At 40.2% G+C, this 23,341-nt stretch overlaps 1 protein-coding gene across 1 annotated transcript in view; it reads right to left on the bottom strand.

Annotated features, from left to right (window-relative positions):
• The window catches only part of adad1 (adenosine deaminase domain containing 1 (testis-specific)), a 9,921-nt gene extending 1,388 nt beyond the window's left edge, over nt 1-8,533 (bottom strand). The window contains exons 1-11 of the mRNA XM_023393572.1: nt 8,466-8,533; nt 7,046-7,247; nt 6,693-6,833; nt 6,050-6,220; nt 5,576-5,647; nt 5,137-5,262; nt 4,159-4,282; nt 2,990-3,160; nt 2,531-2,606; nt 2,284-2,440; nt 301-535 (exon numbers count right to left, since the gene is read on the bottom strand). Coding sequence (XP_023249340.1) covers nt 301-535; nt 2,284-2,440; nt 2,531-2,606; nt 2,990-3,160; nt 4,159-4,282; nt 5,137-5,262; nt 5,576-5,647; nt 6,050-6,220; nt 6,693-6,833; nt 7,046-7,229 — 1,457 coding nt within the window. The 5' untranslated portion in view covers nt 7,230-7,247; nt 8,466-8,533. The remainder of the gene's footprint in view (nt 1-300; nt 536-2,283; nt 2,441-2,530; nt 2,607-2,989; nt 3,161-4,158; nt 4,283-5,136; nt 5,263-5,575; nt 5,648-6,049; nt 6,221-6,692; nt 6,834-7,045; nt 7,248-8,465) is intronic.
• Nucleotides 8,534-23,341: the final 14,808 nt, after the last annotated feature.

Genomic DNA, 23,341 nt, shown 5'->3' with positions numbered 1-23,341 from the left:
CACTTCCCATTACGGAAGAATATTATAGGGAAACACCATCAACACCACAAATCCAACTGACTGATTAGTGGATGAAGTTATCATTCATTTCTCATTAATTATGCTGTGATTAACAGTATATTCTGAAATCACATTACTGATTTTTGAATTTTAAATATATGCTACCCAACAGTTGCTGTAGCAATCTCTTGCACCACTTTAACTAGTTGCTGCCAAATTTGACTGACATAATAGTTTAAGGCAAACTTTGATGGTTACATATGACACCCTACTGCCAGCTTCCTATAAAGTCATCCTTACTCCTCTATCGTCTTGCCCTCCAGACCATCCACAACCTCCACGGAGCTGTCTCCCTCGCTCCAGTTGATACCGTGGGTCAACTGGCCACTGTCGGAGCCGTTAGTAGCCACAGAAGGTACCAGGCCGATGTGGGGCCTCATCATGCAGTAGAACATGGGCAGCTGAGAGGTGATCCCCTCTACACGCTGGCTCACGGAGATCTCCATGCCACGGATATCACTGCTGTAAGAATCACCTGTAAGGTTTTAATCAAAAGTTGGTACAGTATATTTCAGCAAATACCTATGTACAGTTACACCTGATTACTTTATTTTGGATTTGAGATTGTTGGAATATTAACTCCAGATAGTGGCGTTACATATTATCCATCTCATGGTTTAATTTATGCAATGTCTGCTTTTGCAATCCAATACAATAGAGTATAGAGTACAACAGGTTGTCAGGTGTCTGAAAATGATGGTATGAAAATTCCATTAATTGAAATGTCATCTAATTGTATTGTGTTTTGTATTGCCTACACTAACAATTTAATTCAGTCATGTTAGCTGCATCATGCTCATTAACACTAATTGGTATAATTACTTTTAATCAATAATCTTACTTTTAAATTTGTTAAAACAAAAAAAAGTATTCTACATTTTCACACACATCCAATACGACTAATTCTGGAGTTTCCCTCTCTCTTAGATTGGGCAAATGTTGGTCATATAGTCATTATGATTATGAGAAGAGGACAGAGTCATATGGAAAATCAAGCATTACACCATTGTCTTTTGTAAAACCTGACTTGGAAACTTGAGTAGGATATTTTCACATCTGTTCAAATGATTTTTATTTTTTTATTTTCCAGATCATTTCAATGTTGGGGAATTCATTGGCTAGAAGTGTGCATTTTTTCTGCCTGAGAAACCATCTTTAAAGCTGAGAGCTGACTTCATGCAGTACTACCTAATGTTAAATCATCTGCTGTATAATTTAAAGGGGCAGCCTTCGCAATAATTGACACACTGTCCAGTCGTGACGATTAGAGGTCCTCAGGGTTCCTCAATATCTCAGATGTACTTGTTGGAAAGTGATTCCATCTAGAAATTCGTTATTCTGAGGAAAGACAATAGCTTAGTGGAGTTATATACAACCTTCTTCATGACCTTGTTCTCGCTGCACCTTTGTGATAAACAGGCTGATTGGGGAAGGAATGGTCAAGCAGATTCTGTGCTGTTTCCTTGCACCAGAAAACATACAAACAACATGAGCGTTAACAGCTGGAAGAGGCCCCGTCTGCCTATGCTATGATGTTTTGACACATTGTTGGGATCCAACTCTTGCCAAAGCAGAGAACGGGTAATGAGCTGAGACCCACACACACACAAAACAATTTCATATCATATTTTTTGTCAAGTAAATTACACCCTGAAGACTTCCCCCATCCCAGAAATAAATGCTACCTTTATGAAGCCTATTCTATTAAGTTCTCTCTGAGTGTGTAAGAGAGGCTGATGTTTGTATAGTATTGGACTTCGTTATACTTGGAAGTGGACAAAATGTCAGAAAAACTATACCACTTGTATACTGTACATACCGCTTCAAATAATTAGTAGTCTGGTGGTAAAATGGATTAATGCTCTGGCTGGTTATTGTTGTTATATCAAATCCAGCAAGTTGAATTTTTCCACATTCAAAATGCAACATTTTGACATTTGATTTACAAAAACATTCTTCCTTTTATTAAAATATCATCTCACTACAAGCAACCACCACTAAAGTGAAATTCTTCAGTGAAGAAGGAAACACAAGGGAATTACAACAAAGGTACTCTTTATAAATTTAGAGGTCTATCATTCTGCTGTATTGCCTGACCTAGTTATACTGTCACACCTAACATTAGACTGGAGTGATTCTGTTGTTGCCTTTGCATCTCAGATTTTGGAAAAGGTGCCACAAAAACCCTGCTAATCCTGATGATAATTTGACTTGTTCACTTGCCTATGAGGATGCTTTGGACATAAATGGGCTCGATGAAGTGGCTGAGCAAAGCTCCCTGGTATCCTAGCACCTGCCACTGAGTGATCTTGTCTGTGGTGGACATGCTGACCACCTTGGAGGCAGAGTGATCAAAGCCTGACGAGAAAACTGAGAACACCTATAAAAGAAACAAATCAATTTGTAATTATGCAGCGATAGTGCAGGGAACAGTTGCACAAGCCACATTAAAAACCCCTAGATACAATACCTTGCCCTCTACTGACAGGTGTAGGCTGATCTCGTTGTTGACCTGCCATGCCGAAATGGAGAGTGGGTTCAGGCGCCTGAGAATAAAATCCAGAGATCATTTCTACAAATATCAGTCATGCCACTTTACCCAGAATTGGTACTTTTATGGCTGTTATAAGAACCTAACTGCTCACAGCAGCAGCTGCATAATGCTGAGTGCAAAACAACCAGAGCAAGCTTGAGGAAGGATTTTTATTCCAGAGCCTATGTGACTCATGTCACTATGAATATCAGCTGTTTGAGGTTCAAGTTAAGTGTTTTACTCACTGACATTTTATAAATTATCCCAATATTACTCCCAAAAGTTGGTTGCCATAGTTCTTCCCTGACTCAGGACCTACAAACAATAACTCCAGCGCCTCATCAGTAAACAGCAACGAGAAACTCTGAAGGATGAAGCTGATAATCAAACACTCACAGCTTGGAAGGGATCTGAGCAGCACCCTTTGGCAGTTGATTAACATAAAGGTGAAAGGTGATTCCGCTCTTCAGGCTGAGGAGACCGCTGTTGCTGTTCTGCTGGAAGATCGACTTCTCTGTCAGATTGGCCGTTTTGCTGAAGAACATCAGCAGGTGCCGATAAAGAAACCTAACAACACAGTATGAGAATGGCTCATTATGATGTTACATCTGAAATATGGGCATACTGTATGTGCTGTAACAGTGTCTATGAATAATCCAGGAAAACAATTCATACCTTAACTGATGAGGTGTCATTTGAATGCAAGCTTATTTTCAAATTTAAACCAATATTTTCTCCTATAAACACATAGTTGTTGTCTGATACGAGAGCTAAATAAAAACCTGTTCAATTTGTTCAAAAAAACTTTTCCAGTTAGAAGAATGCCAAGGGTCCAAGGATAGAGGATGTCATATGCTCTATAGTTTGTAAAGCCCCTTGAGGCAAACTTGTAATTTGTGATATATAAATAAAACAGATATACTTCAATAATACAAGGGGTGCAGGTCTCTAATAAAAACAAAGCAATACAGTACCTCCACCTGAGGTTTGATTGTGAATTTCAAACTTGTAAATAATGACAACTATGTGCAAAATGCATGTGATCTCAGAGCATGGGGGGGACTGCTTGACAAAACAGGAAATGCACCCACTTCGAGAGTTCAGAGAAATTTGTAGGCTACTGTGGTCTACAAAGGTGTCTACGTACACTTACTTACCAAACTTGCAAAAGGCAAACATACAACAAATGTGTCATCATGTGACCACATTTTACAAACTTCTCAGTTTGAAGGTGTTAGAAGTGGTATTTATTCTTGATGTTTGGGGCCCTGTGTGGACTTATGAAACAGTATTTTCCACTACTTACTCAAAATGAAAAAGCTTCTAGAACATATTATGTATACATGTATGAATGTATTTATTGTGACATTGCCAATCTCGATTTTAAGAACTGATTTGCAACCTCTGTGCTATGAATAATAAAGTACCATAACTTCACATGGAAAAATATCACCTTCACTGTTCAGTGCAACACTTGCATCATAGGGTAATGTGAAGAAAATAATTTGTTTATAGGTGTAACATGATACACAAAACAATCTAATAGGGTTATGTTTGCAGCTAACCTCATCAGAGATCTCCTTGCAGTTACAACAGCATGTGAATCATGCACAATCCGTCCACTTGATGAGGCACTCTCTTTGGTATTGAAGTTTCCGGTGCCAAGAGCAACCACCTCACATCCGCTGGCTAAGGGGAGAGAAGAGTGAGGACAGTGGTAAATAAAGTGCACTTAGCTAGTCGACACGCAACTGTTAAACAGAATTCATCACCTCAACTTTATTTGCGTGTATTTCTATTTTTGTTCTTACAGCAGTGTCAAGTAGAGGTATGACATTTCTTTTCTTGGCAGACCTTATGGAGCAAGAAACACAGTGTTGCTCTTAACATACAGTATTATATATAGTACATACTACACATACTTCTTTATCGTGTAATGTTTAAGGCTATGTGGTGGATTGTGGTGTGGTTGTATTTGACTACACTGCAATTTTAGGCTTTTCTGCCAATTTGTCAACATGTCAACAGTCTCAATGTTTTATTACTCTCAAATGAGCCAACTGTAAACACCAGTACATTTTTTTCTATTCGTTATGAGTGACATATTGGGGGTGAACAAACGAAACACATTTCAATATAATAGAATGATGTCCACAGATATAGTATTTTTGCATTGCATTTGTACTGAATCATATAACCTCACATTGTCTAGTGTAGCACATAGTATAGCACTGTACAGTGTCTATCATATCACCCGTAATTAAATAATCTTTAAACTTTTTTTCTTTAGTGTCATTTGTAACTAAGAAATACTGTAGAAATTTAGTTGGCACAAAAAGCTTAAATTAATCAGTGAAGTATCCACTAACAATATTTAAGTTAGTTAATTCAATAATGTCACTGTACACAATACACTTATTCAGTAATTAGACTGATAAAAAGTAATGTCAGATGAAATTACCAATTCATCCTATCCTATCCATCCATACCTACGTTTTACTAACCAACCATTGAAGCATATTATTGTCTGAGAGCTCACTTACAAGTCTGAATGATGAATGCTGCTGTGGTGCCTGCACAGGCAGAGAACTCTAGGTGGCTGTTCATCAGTTTAGCGAGCTGATCCCTGACAGCGTGGGGAATCTGGAGGTTGACAGAATTCTTCCTTTCTGAACAGCAAAAAGATGATTAAGGAAACCAAAAATTAAACGGGCTTTGATCTCATTAAAGACACCCTTTATATAGAGATATATTCTACTGTGGCATGTGTTTGTACAGTTTTCCCAACCTGAAATCAAACTGTCCTAATTTGTGGCTGCAATTGATGAGGACTGTTTATCCTTCTGCTATGTGTCTCAGTGTGAACTGTCAGCACTGAAATGTAACATGCCTCTGTATTTCTGATTTAAATTGTTATTTTTACTGTACTGCCATCTCACAAATAGGGCAGTGTGAGTTATTTATATCAAAATCCGGGGTTACCATGAATGGCTCTAGCAGGATAGGTGTTGGAGATGGAGGGCTCCTCTTTTACTGGTAGGGGCGGAGGGACACCTAAGGAAAAACAGGCATGGAAAACAATGAAATTAAGTGCCATCTTAAAAAGGTCCTATTCTACCCAAATGTAACTGCTTAAACTGACCCTGTATCATGTTTATTTTGTATTATTCTGTTATGTCTACCACTATCATCATTTTATTTCTTATTTTGAATCTTAACAGAGTGTTGTCGTACAAGAGCAATGTATGTTAAGCCAACCTACCTACTTCATTGGCAATAATGTCTACTCGTAGCATCACATATAATGTTGGCTCACAACAATATTAATGACATGAACTATAAATGTACAAGGGAGGGAAACCAACCCAGTAAATAGAGGCCAACCTCTGCCAAAATTACAGGAATCATCTAACTCTGCTACAGAAACACAAACTTTAATCAGCTTTAGACCCGAACCTGATGCATCGGGGAGGACAGACGTCGTACTGTCCAGGGTGGGCAGCAGGTCCTGCAGTGCAAACTGTGCTGCTTTGAGCCGGGCATCCTTTTTTGTTATTCCCATGCCAGTTTTGTATTCAACCCCATCAATAACCACACAAAAGGCAAAATAGAGCCCTGGTATGTTGCCTGGGAAAACAGCAGTCAAGAAATTGATTCAATCCAAATCATTAGTTCTGATTTATGGATATATTTTTTCTATAAGAAATGTAGAAAATGCAAAACCAGTTTTCCATATTGGAAAATTTCTCTGGAGGGTCTGTTGATATCGTAGTTATCTAGTATTCTGGTTGTCAGACACAGTGTTACTAGAATTGCCATTTGCACAAACATGCTAAAGCTAAAATTATTGATTGATTAATCAAGAAAGTAACAGACAAATTCATTGATAATTCTAAACAAACAAATCTGAATTACTATAATAATGAATCACTTTAGTTATGGCAGAAGTCATCAAGTAGCACAAGACACTGAACACAGATCACATAAAGATTTTGCATAAGTCTTTCACGGATAATTAATCAACAGGCTTTCACAGTCCGATAACAACAGTAGTGATCTCTGAACTGAATTTGAACAGAGAGACATGCTAAGAGTTTACCTGTGGTCACTGTCTCTTTCATTTCCAAGCTGAATTGCAAAATCTGAGCGAGCTGATGGAGCAAAGTCACAGCATGCGTTTCACCTCTCATGTATTTGTCGATCATTGTTTTAGATAAGACTTTTGGCTTGATAGCAGCTGCTTAGTTTGGGAAAGAAGAAAAAAGTGTAGATAGGGCAGATTAAAATTTTACATCCATAATCCAAAATGTTAACTGTCCTGCAACAGACACCAGATCTTACAGGGGATGAACGAGGTCTGCAAGTTATTACTTGGATTAGTTATTAAATTAACTATCAATGCTACTGATAAGAGTCCTGTGGGATTCAAGCAAATCACATTCTAAAACTCACCAGGTTTAACTGTACTTTTCTCTTGTTGGTCAAAGACATCTTTTCTAGAATCATCAAAGGGGGAGGGAGTAAATGGAGGTTCGTATGGTTCAGTCAGACCTGACTTCACAGGCAAATTCCTCATGAGGATCTGGGCAAAACAGGCTCCTCTGGAGCCTCGAAATGATCGACCAGCAGGAAACATCCCAAGCTTTAACAATTACTGAAAACAAAGAATAAAATTTAATACCAGTTTCCATACAAAACAGTCAGGATGATGAGGCCCAAAATTATTCACAAATTTATCGATTTAAATCACACATTTGACAGTATTTACCAACAGTATGCAAAAATAGTTCTTAATGTCTAAACATGACCTGGATACACAGCAGAAAATGGATGGCTGGATTAACTAATCAAAGAGGAATAACTAATTGATTCACATATTTTATAAAAAGGTCAGAGGTCTGGAACAACATTATTGGGGATTTCATTGCTACAAAGACTTATATTTGATAACTAATGTTACTACCTATCATTGGTTTTAAAGGCTTTTTAAGACCTGCGAATATGGTGTATAGGATTGTATTGTAACTTTTTAAACTAGGTCATTTGGCAGTTTGTTTGGTACACACTAACTGAAACTAAAGCAATCTAATACGATAAAGTCCTCCATTCATTAAAATTATAATGTTCAGCTTTTATTGAAATAGCTTAAGAGAGGCGTTGATTTAACTGTATGCTTATTTTGGCGTATGTAGTTTGTGGTGCTGTTGAAATGTACTGAATTATACAGAAAGGTGTTTCTATCATTTAGCCTTCCCTCATTGATATAAATGGGTTGGACAAAATAATACACACACACCTGTCTGTGTACTGCAGTACAATTCAACATCACCACAAACTACAGCCACCAAAATGACCATTGTAACATCACCTCTCTAAAACCGTTTCAACACAAACTGAACATTATATGCCTCACTACCAGAGGATTTATTGCAGGACTGTTGTCTTACACTGCATTAGGTTTAGCTAGGTTAGCAGTTAACACTATAAAATCACTACAGTTTAATTCCTACTTAATTTCAGTTTTAATAGTTAGTTCGATAACAATGGTAGTTAGCTTAGCGTTACCATTACGCCGGGATTTTCTAGCAACCCCAAAAACAATGAATATTAATATAGTAATCACTATTACATTAACTTTGCAGTTCCTTTAGCTTTAGTAACAGTTAAAAGGGACGTTAAAAATCCCTCTAACGTTAACTACCTCACCTTGGTTAGTAGCAAATTTGAGGGCAAAATCCTGTTACCTCCGAAACAGACCTTATAGAGTATACTGTAAGTAAAGCATTAAGCTTATGTCCAAACTCACGACAGGAATTTTGTGTCAAAATTTACCGTCCTAAGACAAAAATATTTGACCATCAAAACGACTCACATCGACGTCAACAGTTTGGAACGCTGGGCATGAATTCCCCGTCACGTGAAGCTTCTAGAAGGTGGGCGTGTCCTACGCACGTGCTGGGCAGTTATCGCTTGATTAAGGGCGAGCAAAGATCTTTTATAAATGCGACAAATCACGCTGTATGGAAAACCGTGGACGGTGTGTTGGGCGGCGGTTTTTTTTTTCAGAGCATCAATTTAACTCCCACTCTAGAGCAGGTATTTAGTTGGTAGGTTTTGATCTAGACGAGAACGACGAGGCCAGCCTTATAAACGCGAAACCTGACCATCCGAGTGACTGAATGAGAGTGACAGAATATACTTTCCCCATTGCCCTTTCAAAATGATGTTGCGCCAACAAGCTGTGTTGCCAATTTAGGCTTTTGTTGCAGGATTAACCAAAACTTACATATGTCTCTGCCACTCAGACTCAGTTTTATATTACATCCCTGTTCATCCGGAGTCAAGTAACCATTTTTGTGAAATTTTGTCATAGTTCCTGAGTGAAGTCTTGAGTTATGGCTAAAAAGTGTTTAGTGAGATCACACTGACCTTGACCTTTGGCCTTCGACCACCAAAATCCAATCAGTTCATCCCTGAGTCCCATTTATGCCAAATGTGAAGGGATTTCCTTGTAGAATTCTATATCACGTTTAAGAGGCCAAAATTGCGTTTTGTGAGGTTACTGTGACCTTGACCTTTGAGCACCAACATCTTATCAGTTCATCCTTGGGCCCAAGTGAACATCTGTGCCAAATTTGAAGGGATTCCCTCAAGGATTTTTAGAGATATCATGTCCACAAGGCCAAAACCACATTTTGTGAAGTCACGACCTGGACCTTTGACCTCTGACCACCAGAATCGAATCAGGTCATTATTGAGTCTTAGTGAATGTTTGTACCAGATTTGAAGAAGTTCCATCGAGGCGTTACTGAGATATCGTGTCCGCCAGAATGGGACGGATGCTCGGACAGACGGACATACGACCCAAAACAATATGCCTCCAGCTCTGGCTATCGCTGGCCCAGCAAGAGTTGCCAGTATTTATCACAGGAGATCTGGCTTTCCCCCTGCACATCTATCACGGACCACACAGCAGCTGATGTGAATTAGCCAACTGTGGTGTCATATGACAAAATCTCCATACACATGGAGATGCACATGGAGATTTTGTCATATGACACCACAGTATTTTAGCAGCATTAAGGTTAACTACTTTAGGATAATGCATGAACACTTCCAAAACTGAATAACAGGTGTTTTCTGTTCTTCCCATTCTGCAAGCATTGTGTGAATGCAGCATAAATATTAGCAAAACTGATGATACTCTATCAGCCAGTTTGTGTACTAATTTGCAAATGATGGTTAACATGGTACACAAATTATACAAGCTAAACATCAACATTTTAATGTTGTCATCATGAGCACCTTAGGCTGGCCTTCGTATCCACATGCAAATTAACTCTGAATGCTGAATTGCCATTTTGTTTCACATCATTCATTAGTCGCTGAACAAATCTTCTGGAGGCTAATCAACTCAGAACTGGATCATAACTCACTCACAAACTCACTTTTTACACTTAGCAGGCTGCAGCAGAAAGTGTAGCAGTTTAAATCTTAAAATGTTGACGTATCATCTCCTGTACAAGGAAGAAGGGTAACCATCGCAACCAAGCAACAGACATGCTATTTTTTCAACATTGTAATATTTATTGTTATATATATATTTATTGTTTTTAGGAAAAAAGAAAAGTCATAAAAATGCTAACAAACAACAACGAACAAGTTTCACTCACTGAGAGTGTGTCTTCTCATCTCTGCTTAATAGTCCCAAAAGATATCACTTAAGAAACATTTATTGACCAGTTACCACCTAAGTCAAGTCATTGCTCAGTCCATGCACATGTTTGCACTAGATTTGTTCCAGTGAAACTCAGTGCAAGTTGTGAAAAACTACAGTGGAAGTTATTTCAAAATGGGCTTCCTCTTTCACCTCCCACCCCCGTGGTGACACGATGACAATTATGATGTATCAGTATTGCCCTCCTACTCTTGCTATCTGCAAACTTTCATGTATCCTTCACTAAGTAAAAACAAATTGACCTTGCAAGTGTCCTGGTTTTGTAATAGGAATTTCCCTTCATCCAGATCACTTAAAAAAGCTTCGTGCACTGGCTTATTGTGTCAACTCATAGTGATAGTTTTTAGGGGGTTTTACACTCTGTCACCTTGCTATTTATAGAAAAAGCACGGTCTCAGAAGATTATAAATAACAAAGCAGGTCACAGGGGCACTTGACCTATAATTTTACTGTAGCAGCAGCAGACACTGTATCCAGCTGGTGATAATTATATTTTGTGTTGTTGGATGCTGTTGTTAGATACGATTCCATCCGTTCGTTAACTATGTGGGTCAGGATTCGCATGGCTAGAGCCAATTCCAGCTGCAATCAGACGAGTGGCGGCGCACATCCTGGACAGGTTCCCCAGTATATCACAGCGCTGACACATAGAGACAAACAACCATTCACCCTCACATTCACACCTTTGGGCAATTTAGAGTCGTCAGTTAACCTGCATGTTTTTGGACTGAGGGGAGGAAACCCACACAGGCACAGGGAGAACATGCAAACTCCACACAGAAAGAACCAAGACAGTCAGCAGGTTTTGAACCAAGAAACACAATTGTTATTCCTAAATGAACAGCAGTGTTTGCTGCCTGAGAGTGAGGGTGTGAAACAAGGATTGCATCATTGGTCTTGAGCTATTGCCCTTCTGAACCACTGCGAATACATGTCGATGAATTTGTGCGTAATGCACTGTTCAAAATGTTTTTCATTTTAAAAAAAAAAAAAAGAAGAAGAAAAGTAAAAAGAAAAAATCACCCAGCTGTTGTCATTCTCACAGATGAAAATGTGGCTCTTAGTCAAATTTTTCTTTCATTTTATTCAGTTTCACACGCTGGTGAGAGCAAATGTGTGGGTAGGACAGTTTTCTTTCCTGTTTCCACAAATTCACTTACCAGTATCTCTAAAGTTTTGCCTACTAATTAACATGATATAACTTGTTTGTTTAATCCACAGAAAAATCCAACCATCTACTGTCAGTATAAAGTTATCAGGAAAAAAGATCAGACTCCAGTTCCTGTATCCATGCAAGAAATATAAGAAAAATTATAAAATTAAAATTAAAGTAAAATCACAATATGTCCTTGTTACACTTTGGGTTCTGTACAGATTAACAAACGAGACACATAATGTTTTCTTTAATGCGCTTCAGAGACGTTGGTAAGTGGGTTTGTTACCTTCGGACACAGTCAAGCCAGTTGTTTACCCCTGTTTCCACTGTATATCCTCTATATTTACACATACAGATACAAGAAAGGAAGAAAGCAAATAAGAAAGAAAGCAAATAAGCATATTTCCAACAATGTCAAAATGTTCCTATGCCCCATTAGGATGGCTGTCGCTGGTATTAGTTGAGCTGACAATATTCAGTTGTATGCATTTTCCATTCTAATTGCTGTCTACTTACACTAGCAGAACAGGCAGTGGATGTGAGGGGGCGGCTGTCTGTGGTTAGGGGCTTGATATCGCTTGCTTACAGGCAACTGTCCCAATCGAAACTTTTGTGTAATGATAATTAAAGGTCATTATATGAAAGGCTACTTGCTTCAGTTTTCAATTCCCCCCTTCAACCACAAGGTACCCTCACTGATGATGATGATTAGCAATCATGAGAGTTAAAAGTAAAATGGAAAGGCGGCCCACAGCAGTAAGCAGTGAAGGTCACCACAGGAACAAAGATGATTTTAACTCCTCCACAGATGGTAGGGACAAAATTTACTTCTATAATCAGTCACACTTGAAAAGGGAAAGGACGTGGTCTGAAATGAGTCTGCACAGTCTCCCTCCTCCTGTTAATCTTCCCATGAGCAGCTAAGATAAAGGAAAAAGATGAGTCACTCGGCTGTGAGTGTGTGGCCACAACCACAACCTCAACCCAGTTTTCCCATTAATGAAGCTGGAAGAGAAGTTTGTTATTTGATGGAAATTTCTTCTGTTAGAAAGTTGTTTCAATATTAATTATTTAAAATCCTTTTTAGGCGTTTAAATGGTACTCTATTAGACTTATAATAGAGTAAAAGAAGGGGGGCAGTGTAAATGTTTGAATATCTTTATAAGCAGCTGAGATAATGATATAAAGACGTCACAAGGGTCAGGAAATAGACAAAATAAATATAAATGTTTCCACCTCACAATCCTTGTGCGGGACGTATGTAAATGATGATGGCGTAATTGCTCAAGACAAAAGGTTGAACGTTTTATCTATCTATTGTGGTATTGTTCGTTCAGCACGGAAAAATCATAACAGCATTGATCGGAAATGAAACCCTCAACCATGGAAATATTTGCTGTTATTAATAGCCCTGTTTGCATGTCTGCCCCCTCTCACCAGTTTGGAAAAGCTAAACCCCAACAGAAAGCCATTAAAGGGAGTGGAATTTCCCCCGCGAAGCAAGATTTTCAGGACAACACTGTTGCTATCAAAAATAGACAGAAAGTTTCTTAATTAATTTAGGGCACATAGGCACCAGACTAGAGCATATTACTATTATGCAAGAGGTCATGACACACAGGATCTGATGTAATTTGGACACACACAAACACTTGCACATGCATGATGAATATATAAATTCTTCCTGAGTCTTATTTTTACATCCAACCACGACAATAATCGAGATCAAAAGACCAATTACAAGCTTTGTAAATTGAGATGTAACACCGTTTTAATTTTATAGTTGACCAAAGCCATTTTCCTTATGAATATTATTGAAACACAGCATGTGTTGAGATTCTGAAACAGGTGAAATTAAAGCTTATTTGCCTATGGTGCACAGTTCAACTGCCACTGCTAATCACGCGTGGTATTTTGTTGTTGTAGCAGCAGAGGGCAGTGTAAGAATGGAGATAAAACTAACGTCTGTGGTCCAAGTTGAAGATTACACACTTCTTAAGAGTTAGTTATCAGTGCAAAATTGTGGGGTGGGATGACATTGACAGGCCTTAGTGATAAGTTAAAGAGTCCTCATGGTGGACTAAGACTGCAACATACTACTGAAGTTTAAGCAAAACCCCTGTGTTTTCTGTTTTTTAAGTTACGTTCATTTCATTATCTTAAATCTGAAAAGATAAAAAAAATAAAGTTGACTTGATTTGCATAGAAACAAATTTTCTGTGAAAAAAAGAAATACCAATTCTATTTAAAACATATTTGATGTTTTAATTTATTATATAAAGTAAACAAAATTGCACATTTTTCATGCCATTCACAGTGTGTTGTCAATAACCAGCTCCATATGGGCAGCAAAGTGGTTCTGAAGTGAATATTATAAACTTTTAAGTTTATGATTTCTGATGAGAAAATGAAATATAGAGCTCTCAGGGCACAAACACGTGATATATGCATAAGAACTGCTTTACAAGTGTGATATACACATAATGGGCTGTAGAGAGCTCCACTAAACGCTTTACAGCACAGAGTGCCCCCAGACCATCAGAAACCAGAGCCCAGTGCCCCATGGCTAACGCATGTTTGCTCTGACAGCCTCCACCATTGATAAATAACAGCAGCTCTTCTTAAGCCTGCTGGTGCAGTCGCTTTCAGCTGCAGCTCTCCAATGCGTCTCCACAGCCAAGATTGAATCTTCCCCATTCATTAGACTAAGTGGATGAGGCTCTCTAATAGGGGCTCTCTTCCCCTCAATAATTGCCGTTGATTGGCGTAAATTAGACCCTAGTTGCCAGACGAGTGATTCTCGACGACGATAATCCGATTCCCAACTCAAACTAATAGGATTTTAACTCTGGCTTTGGCCTAATGTCCGTCTGCAAACCCTGGCTATGGCCCTATGCCCCATCCAGCCGACGTCCTCTGGATCATATCTGGGCCAGGCCAAGCTGAAGCTGCAGTGGTGTATGGATCTGGCAGGGTTAGGGGGTCGGGTCATCGCTGTCCTTCGCCCCACGCTCTCAGTGACTCATCCTGTGCATGACATTCTTGGCATCAATTGGTCATTCATGCGTGTCACTTACATCATCAGGGGAACATGCGTGTGAATGAGACCGGAGTCTGGTGGAGAACAGAGCAGATGTACGATGTCTTCGGTTGACATGTAGCTCCAGTTTCGGCCTGGATACTGAATGATAAGACCTTTGAGAGCTCTGATTTTTTGGGAGACAGTCTGGACATAAATCAAACTTGGCAAACAGACCTCTCAATCCCAGAAGCACATGTTCTTTTCCAGAGGCAGTGATCTCCTGTGGCTGGATACACAGTCGACATCAATGATGGTGACTACTTTGGCTCGACTCAGTTTCAGCATAATAAAAAGCTGGGTTACGTCACATTGCCAGTAAATTAATGTTTCTAAATGTTTGGGAAACAGTCTATTAAATATGTATGTTCCAAACCATTTGCAGCGTTCTTAGTTCGGAAGCATAGTATATGAACAGATTTATGAATTGCACCAGCCCAGTTATTGCTTCAGTGAAAAATGAGAAATGTAAAACGTAGCACCACTTGCATATGATGTTAAATACTATGTACTCAAGTCTTTTAGCATTTAAGTGCTGACAAATTGTGCCACCGTAGTCCCATTTTCGGTGCTTTGTGGTTTGATGTGATATGGGATTGAAAAGAATTAGATACACCACCCAATCTCAATATCCATCCTCAGTTACCAGTCCGCCACCTTTCTATGGCGCCTTCCCAACAACATGAAGAGGAGCGCACTGAATGTTCTTTTGTCATTCAGTTGATAAGGGGGACGGTGCTACTACTAAGGCCCGAGGACTAATGAATCTCCACTCCATTACTGCTGAATCGGACAGATTGCTCTCCGGGAGAAATGAATTGAGTTTTTTGTATTTGTGAGATCATTCTCCCTCCATTAACTGCTCTTTATCCCGTCTCTTCATCACAGGCAAATCAGGTTAGGCAGCCATGATTAGCTGGGGTGGCCTCCCTTTTTAAAAGGTAATTGGGTTTGGCGGCTCAGCTGATAGTGCCATTAGGACCAATAAAGGCTGGGCTTGGCTCATCGAGTGAAACAGATTCTTCAGCAGCAGATGGCAGACGGAGGGAGAGGGCTCTGATGCATTGAGGCTGAAAACAAAGTTTGTGTAACCAAAGTAGTTTGGGGGCATCCTCTCTATATCCCAAACCCCCACCGCCCCTCCCCTCCACCTAACCAGCTTAATATTTTTGTCTTTTCAAGTGGCAATGGTGACATTTTCAAAGGGAGGCAGTAATGGCTTTTAATATGCTGAGCACTGATTACAAACTGATTTGGCCATTAGAATGTGGTATTTTTATTTGGATAATTAATCATTCACACAGAAATGTCTTAATGGCGTACTGAGGGCTATGATGTCACCAAGGACTGGTGAAAAGTAGGACTAATGCTTTCTGGGAATTCAGTTTCCCTTACACCAATGTTGTGTAATGCCTTGTTGTTTGCTAATAGTCACTCGAACATTGATATTGTAATTGTTCTGATTCCTCACTACGGCTTTAAAATCCAGGGTCTACGTCCAAACCTGTTGGATTGTAAAAAGATTTATCTGCGGCTGACGAAGATCGAAGGTGTCGAATGCGGATGCACAGTGCGACCAACAATTGATCCCCCCCCCCCCCAACTGTATCATCTCCTGTCATCTGGACTAAAGGAAAGGTGAACTTGCCAATTCCGAGAAGTCCCGCAAAGCCCCAGATAACCTTACTGCATCTGGGGCTTTGTCCTATAGGAAAAGGTGCATTAGTGGTGACAGGAGGGCCGGTGGGGACTGGTGCTGATGGGAGATTTAGACGGCTGGAGGTGGGCTTGTGTATTATGTGGCTGGCCATTGCTGTGACTGTCTCCCTCTTATCTTTTCCACTGAGGGGGTCCAATCCCCACCGCTCCTCTTATCTGTGTGTGAGACTTAGTTTCTCTCCCTTTTCCTTCCCGGAATCGTCCCAGTGTAGTGAACAGTGGCATTGGCGATGTGAAAGGTGACTCGGTAGCCTTGTTTTTTTTTTCATTTCAACCAGCTGCAAAGTTCATGTAAAGAAGCCATCTTTTTGGTATCGTCTTTAAATCATTTGTGGGATTTGATTTCAAGACATGGTACATTCATAATATGATCAAGTGGGTTTCTGCTGACCTTATCAACCTTGAGGATGGTTATAATTTGCTGCAAAATGAAACAAACCCGGTCAATGAAAGGCCACTGCCTATTTTACTATTTTGAGAGTCTTTTGTCAGTAAGGTATTTTGATGCAGGAGAAGAAGGAAAACAGGTAAATATAATGGAAATGCAATTATGTTTTTTTTTTTTGCTTCTGTATGTCTGTTTCTGTGTCTGCACACACAGAAGATTGTATTGCTTAAGTATAACCAGGGGGTTGCGGTAGATTTTCACCTGAGAGCTGCACATTTCCAGCCCTCCTAAATAAAACATTGTGTCGTCAGGCGCCGGTAAGTGTCCCTCAAAGAGCAGAGGGAGGAAGGGCGAGGGTAAAAAGCGTCCAGGTTAAGTTGTTTGAAAGGCCCCGGGTATTAAGAGGCATTTTACACTTAAGAAGTTGGTTTCGCTGGGTTTTCTGTTTCCCCTCTTATTGATTGATGCTCAACTATCAATGCATAATAGAAAAGCACTCAGAGCAAATGCAGGGTTATGGCCTTGGGAGGGAGTCGGCAGACGAGACTGCAGCACCCCCCCACTCCAATGCCATTATTGGCCCATAAAGGATCCCTCGGGAAGGCCACGGTGTTCGGATCAGCACACACCAAATACCCAATTAAAAAAGGCTTTAAATTCCCTCCTCTTTCCTGGACAAAAATCAATCTGAATTCAATCTATTCGGCTAGGATTCCGACAGAGCAGGTAATTGCCCATAATCGGTCAGCTAGGTGACAACAGCTTAAAGGGGAGACACTAATACAATCAGGTATTTGCTTTCAACGCCCGTCCCGGGCCCAGGCCTTGGCTGTCGAAAAACAGGTAGAGTGCAGTTTATGTAGCCATCAGACAAAGGCGTATATAAAGTTACACAAGTCTTCTATTGTGGGGCGCTCGACAGCTGATAAAGAGATTCTGTAAAGTACTGGAGGGATGATACTTCCTAAATGACTCATCATAAAGCCGCAATAAATGTATTCAGCAATCATCTTTGAGAACAGCTTGTCAAGGAACTGGAAATGAAATAGCGCTCATATTCTTCTATAAAGGGTTCACATTGTCAACACACATTATTAGCATAATTTGCGCACAATACTCGCAATCATGTCAGGATTATTTCAATGAAATTCTACGCTCCTGCTGAGGACACGGCATACTTAATGGTAGCATTAGATAAGTAGTATTTAATGGGGGTATATTGCTGTACACAACCCCACCCCGCCCCATCCCATCCCACCCCACCCCACCTGGATGGCTGGATGTTTTTCCATTGCCTAATGCATGTGCTCACATGCTGCCTTAATGTTTTTTGCTCTCAAGCAGCTCTCTGGAAAAGGATTCGTCATCTTCCAGACAGCTGATACCTGCTGTATGTTAATTAAAGCAGACATGGACGCAACACTAAGCTGCTGCTGAGCAGAAATGAACCAAATTGCAATTGTTTTGTTTCTGACATTTTGCTAACATTTTGGATGTCAAGGCATGTTTTAAAAAAAAAAAAAATCCTTTGTATCATGTGTTCATCGTTTTTCTTTGCTTTGCTTCTCTTGTTTAAGTGTGTGTTGGTGCAGGATCAACACACACAACATGCTTTAATTACTTAAGGCCACCAGGCCATTGAGACTCAGTCACGTATCAAGTAAAAACAAGAACTGCTGTGAGAAGTTGTAAACCAAAAGACACAAAGCAGTGAGCTGAAAATTGTTGTTTGTTTTTCGGGGAGCAGAATCCGCCCTGCTGGCTCTAAGTCCAGTTTGCCTGGTTGGTAACATGATGTCCAGGGGTCAGCAGGGGTCAAAGGGTCAGCGGGAGAAGGCTACGATTAATGGATCTCTCAATAAAACGGGAGCTAATATTACCAACTCACTTCTACCCTCAGCCCGACTTCGCCAAAGTGGGGAGGGAATTCCTCGTAGCACGCGGCGCAGGGCAAACAGCTTGGCTCTTGAAATTATTTGCTGTAATGGGTCCAGGCTTCGAAAGTGGAAGCGCACTTTTAATTGACCAATCAAAAAAGGAAACAATACAGCCGATCTTCAGACACCAAGCAGAAAGCCAATCGAATTTCTTTCATTTCCTGTTGGATCCACGGCCATTTAAGACTCACACAGTACATCAGGACAGTTGATTATGAATATATATCAAATAGCCAGCTGCATTGAGAGCTTTTGACTTTGCTGCATTAATAAGCACACTGAAAATCAATTTCTTCTCTTTTATAGTATAGAATTATGCCTTTGTTAAAGAATGAAAAATGTGGAACTGAATTATCAAAACCTAATTTAGTGATATCTCTGGTCATGTATTTCATTTAGATTTTCTTTCTGAAAAGAAAAAGGCTCGCAGCTTCTGCAGAAAAAAGAAAACACACACACTGTAACCACAGCTTCTGCAGTCCAGATACTCACTTATAACGTATGTATTTATACATGTCATACATCTATCACAACTATTAAGACCTGGAATGTGGTGTTACCATTCCTATTCAAGTATCCACTGAGTGAACATGGCTGAAATGAAAGAAGGAAACGTGTCTCAAGCTGCAAAGAGCCTCATACTGTGAGAAAAAAGAAAAGAAAAAAAAAAAAGCTCCATTCATTGTAAAGCAGTCACTGGTTACCATCAGTCATCATGATCCTGTACAGCTGCTCTCAGTGAACCGAGTGACTGTGAGTGGCATCGCTGGACGTGCTCTGCATCATTTGTCCATAAGGTGGCGTATACACTCTCAGTTGCAGAGGCTCACTGACATTATTATTACTAACAGATATTTCAGCTGCGAGGACGCCAGTCAGCATGAATGGCGTGTGCTTCATACTGTGTCATTTGTTGGACAGAGTTAAGTATTTGGATTACTCGAAATTAAAAAGTAAAAGTAGCAATTACAATCACATAGGTGTTAAAAAATACTCCATTACAACTTAATACTGTAGCTCTGCATTTTAAGTTTTTGAAATATATTCAAGCGTCAGAAGTAAGCAGCATTTTAATGTTGCAGGTGAAGTGGAGCTGCAGCTACATATAATTTAACCCGTAGTGATGCATCAAATTTTAGAAGCAGATATTTATGTATATTATATATTATGTCATGCACAAACATGGGCCTTGCTCACATGGACTCAAAGACATGACAAGACTTTATTTTCTGTTCTTATTTTCTTCAAATAAAAAGGTTCCCATTCTAAAACTCCACTTTGTATGATAATCAATTTCAAAGAACTCATCATAAATTAATATCAAGGCCCTTAAATCATCATATAATGAATAATAATTCATGATATGTATTTTACCTTTAATGTCATCCAAATAACAACAATATGGCTGCACACAGTGCAGTAAAGGGTACAACATGTCCACTGGTGGAATAGGTGAAAGCAGCATAAATAAATTCGTGAAAATTCATAAACACTGAAAAAATTTGTTCACAAGTATAAGACTTGAGTTAATGAACTTACTTACTTTCCACCACTGCAGAAGTCTTTACAACGGCATGAATTCCGTACATATTTCCTGCCAGAGCATGTCAGTACCAAGCTGTATCAGTTCAACACAGAGCCAGTCTGTGAGAGGTAACGGTGGTATATCAGTGGAGGTTATTTATTTTAATTTTTTAGGTGTATTTTGCTGCTGTGGAATCCAAACTTGTTTCTGCTCACGCACGAGATGCACCTGTGCAGTTTTCCCGATACATTACTGATGCACAGCCTTTGAAAACAAATCAAAGAGGCCTTTTTCGGAGTCCTTTAAATGCACGTTTCCGCAGCGTACAGCGACTTTGAAGCTGCGAGTGACTCAATCTGTTGCTTTTCACAAGGCCACGGCGCTGCGAGCAGCTTGTATTTGATTTCACAGAGAGGTGGTAAACATGCCGGCCTTTTCCACATCTCTGTTGTTCTGACACGCTCAGCTGAGACAGAGCAGCTCTAAAGTGTCAGCTTGAGGATGTGGGCACTGCAGGTCAGCTTTCACACACACAAACTTACACTTCTCGCGTTTCAGCCCACAATATGGGTGGATGTTACTGATGAGTGTCCCCTTGCCCGGCCCTGGATTAAATGCTGATGTATAAAGTTGAAATTGAATCATAAAAAAGTGGTGCTGATGGGAAAATAATCTGATGATTTAGCTCTGAATTTAGATATTTGCTTTAAAATAAGTCTTGATTCTTGATACCTAGGCAATAGTAACATATGTGTTCCTTGTTTTGAGCCATTTTGCTGTAAAATCCACCCAAACATACGTCATAAATGCCATTCTCAGTCTAATTTGTGGCCATTTTCACACATTACCAAACATATTTCTTTCTTTTTTAGTCTTTTGACCTCATCTTCCGTCCACTTTAACTTTATGATATCATTAGTGATAGAGCAATAAGTATATGCACTCTCTCAGGGCTTATCATTCAAAAAGATGTTTCCTTTGTCTGGTGAAATAATATAGGGCTATCAGAGTTGATGAATCCCATGAGGAGCCTTTTATTAACTCCATCTCATGTTGATAGGTGTGATGGCACCAGCCTTTTCAGAGCAGGACACTGCGGTGGCTGAGGCGTCAGAGGTTTTTATGTTCCCACATTGGGAGCTCAACCCAGGGGCCCTGAGGACGTGAATGGGACAGTCCCTCCCCAGCCCCCCACCCCACCCTCTGTCTTTCTTCCATATAGCCCCGTCAAGCCCGAAGGCCACCCTGTTGTCACAAAGTAAATCAATGTTCCCGCCCCAGTCTGACGTCCCCTCACCGCGTGCCCATCAAGAGAAGTTGTCCACACATTGATATTCCCCCTCCTTGTCCTCTCCTGGTCTTTATTATTATTTTAACTAATCAGGATTGCTGCACCTGTCTGTCAATTCTGCGGGTCGCCATTCCATTCAAAAAGGAAAAGTAATTAAAGTGGCTGGCAAAGCATGCTGGGGTTTTGGTTTGGGGCAGAGAAGGCGGTGCAGCGTTGACAAGATGAATCGGATACAGAGCTTTCATTAAATCCCCCCCCCCCCCCCGTCTCTGTCTCTCTCTCTCTCTCTTTCTCAACACCTGAAGCCCTCTTCGTGCTCACTCGACAGTGGCCAGGTAAGGAAGGAGTTAATAAAGCGGCGGCTGTGTTGTTTCTAATTGTGTGGAAGAATAAATGATTGCTTGAGGACAACGTGAATACTCATGTGATGGAGGCCCAGATAATTGTATCCTCAAAAATATCTGATATCTTGCAGATAGCTAATACCTCGCAGAACTCTTCAAGTCTCACTTCTCTCACTTCTGAGTTGTTCAATATCGTATTTACTTTACAGGTTCACTTAATCACATACAAACAGTCTGGGCTCTTTGGACAAACTCATAAAATGCAGTCAAAGCTACTTATTTAAACCTGAACACTTGACATTTTAGACTTTTGGTTTCCACAACTCGTGACAATGTGCAAATTTGTGCAAACCTTTTGCTGTTGTAAAGTACTGGTGGAACAAAGATTCAGGCTTTGAGGTCACTATGTTATGGAAAGATCTGGATCAACGTGGACTGAAAAAACCAAAGTGGGTTTGAATGTTTTGCACAAGGATGCATTTTGGTTCAGTCATGAGTTCAGTTCTCACCAAATCTAAACTAGATGACTTCAAGACTGAGAGAATTTGATAACAATGCTGGGTCTGACTTTTCTCTCAAATGTTTAAAGGTGATTTTATGTGGATTTCTTTTTTAAACTTCAAAAGTCAAGTAAGGATTATTGTCAGTGTTCAAATGGTTTAAGAGCATTTCTGACAACAAAAATTCCCATTCTGATAATGACGTCTGCTTTTTAGCATTTTCATATGACGACTAAAAACATGTTCACGGATAACAACAAAAACAGAATAAAATATTTAAAAAGTGACTTTTAAATCTCAGCGGACTTGACCGACCACTTGCACATCTTTCTACCACATCAGTGAGTCAAAATCTCTTCTTGCAAAAAGCAGAAGTCTTGTTAAGGCAGCCGGAGGAGAAAAGTCTGACACACTAGAAAAAGTGTTTTGAAGGCCGGAGTCAAACCTGAGTCTGTGCTGCTGCTGTGAGCGCCGACGCTCCAATCACATCAGCCCTTCTGTCTGCATCAGTCGGGAGCCTCATAAGGCCTCTGCTTCCCTCCCTGCTTCACAGCCCCTTGTTCTCGTTTTGAAATCATTGCCTATGACTTGATTGCACTCATGCATCGGTCACCTGGTGCAATCACATCTTAAGTCGTATCTCTGTTAGCTTTATGGCTCCTCGTTTCAATAACCTCCGGCTTGTAAGCACCTTCAGGTTGACACAGAGGAAAAGAAACGTCTTTGTCGTGTGTATTAACACCGCCTTGTGGGGGCAACTTAGTGTCAATAAACCCTGCTGCTGGCAAGGCGACGGCGGGCAGGAATGGACAATCAGAGCGTCTGCAGGGGATCTGCAGGGATACATAACACGGCGGGGGCTCTGGGAGGCTCCGCATCTAAGTGGGGACTTGGGGTCTTCCACAGCATTCTGGGTAATGATCTGCATTATGAAGCATGAGAGCACTTTATGAGGGTCCCTGAGAGGGTGGTGGTGGTGGTGGTGGTGGGGGCCGTTCTCCAGATCAGTCAAAACGAGACGTGACGCCACGTAACCTGCAGCCCACAGCTAAAGATTTCCATTTGGAACCC

This window comes from Seriola lalandi, unplaced genomic scaffold, assembly GCF_002814215.2.
Source record: "Seriola lalandi dorsalis isolate HSWRI2012SDOR001 ecotype SW California unplaced genomic scaffold, Sedor1 jcf7180002054940, whole genome shotgun sequence".
Taxonomy (NCBI): domain Eukaryota; kingdom Metazoa; phylum Chordata; class Actinopteri; order Carangiformes; family Carangidae; genus Seriola; species Seriola lalandi.
Note: the sequence above shows the minus strand (reverse complement) of the source record. Positions and strands in the feature narration are given on the sequence as shown.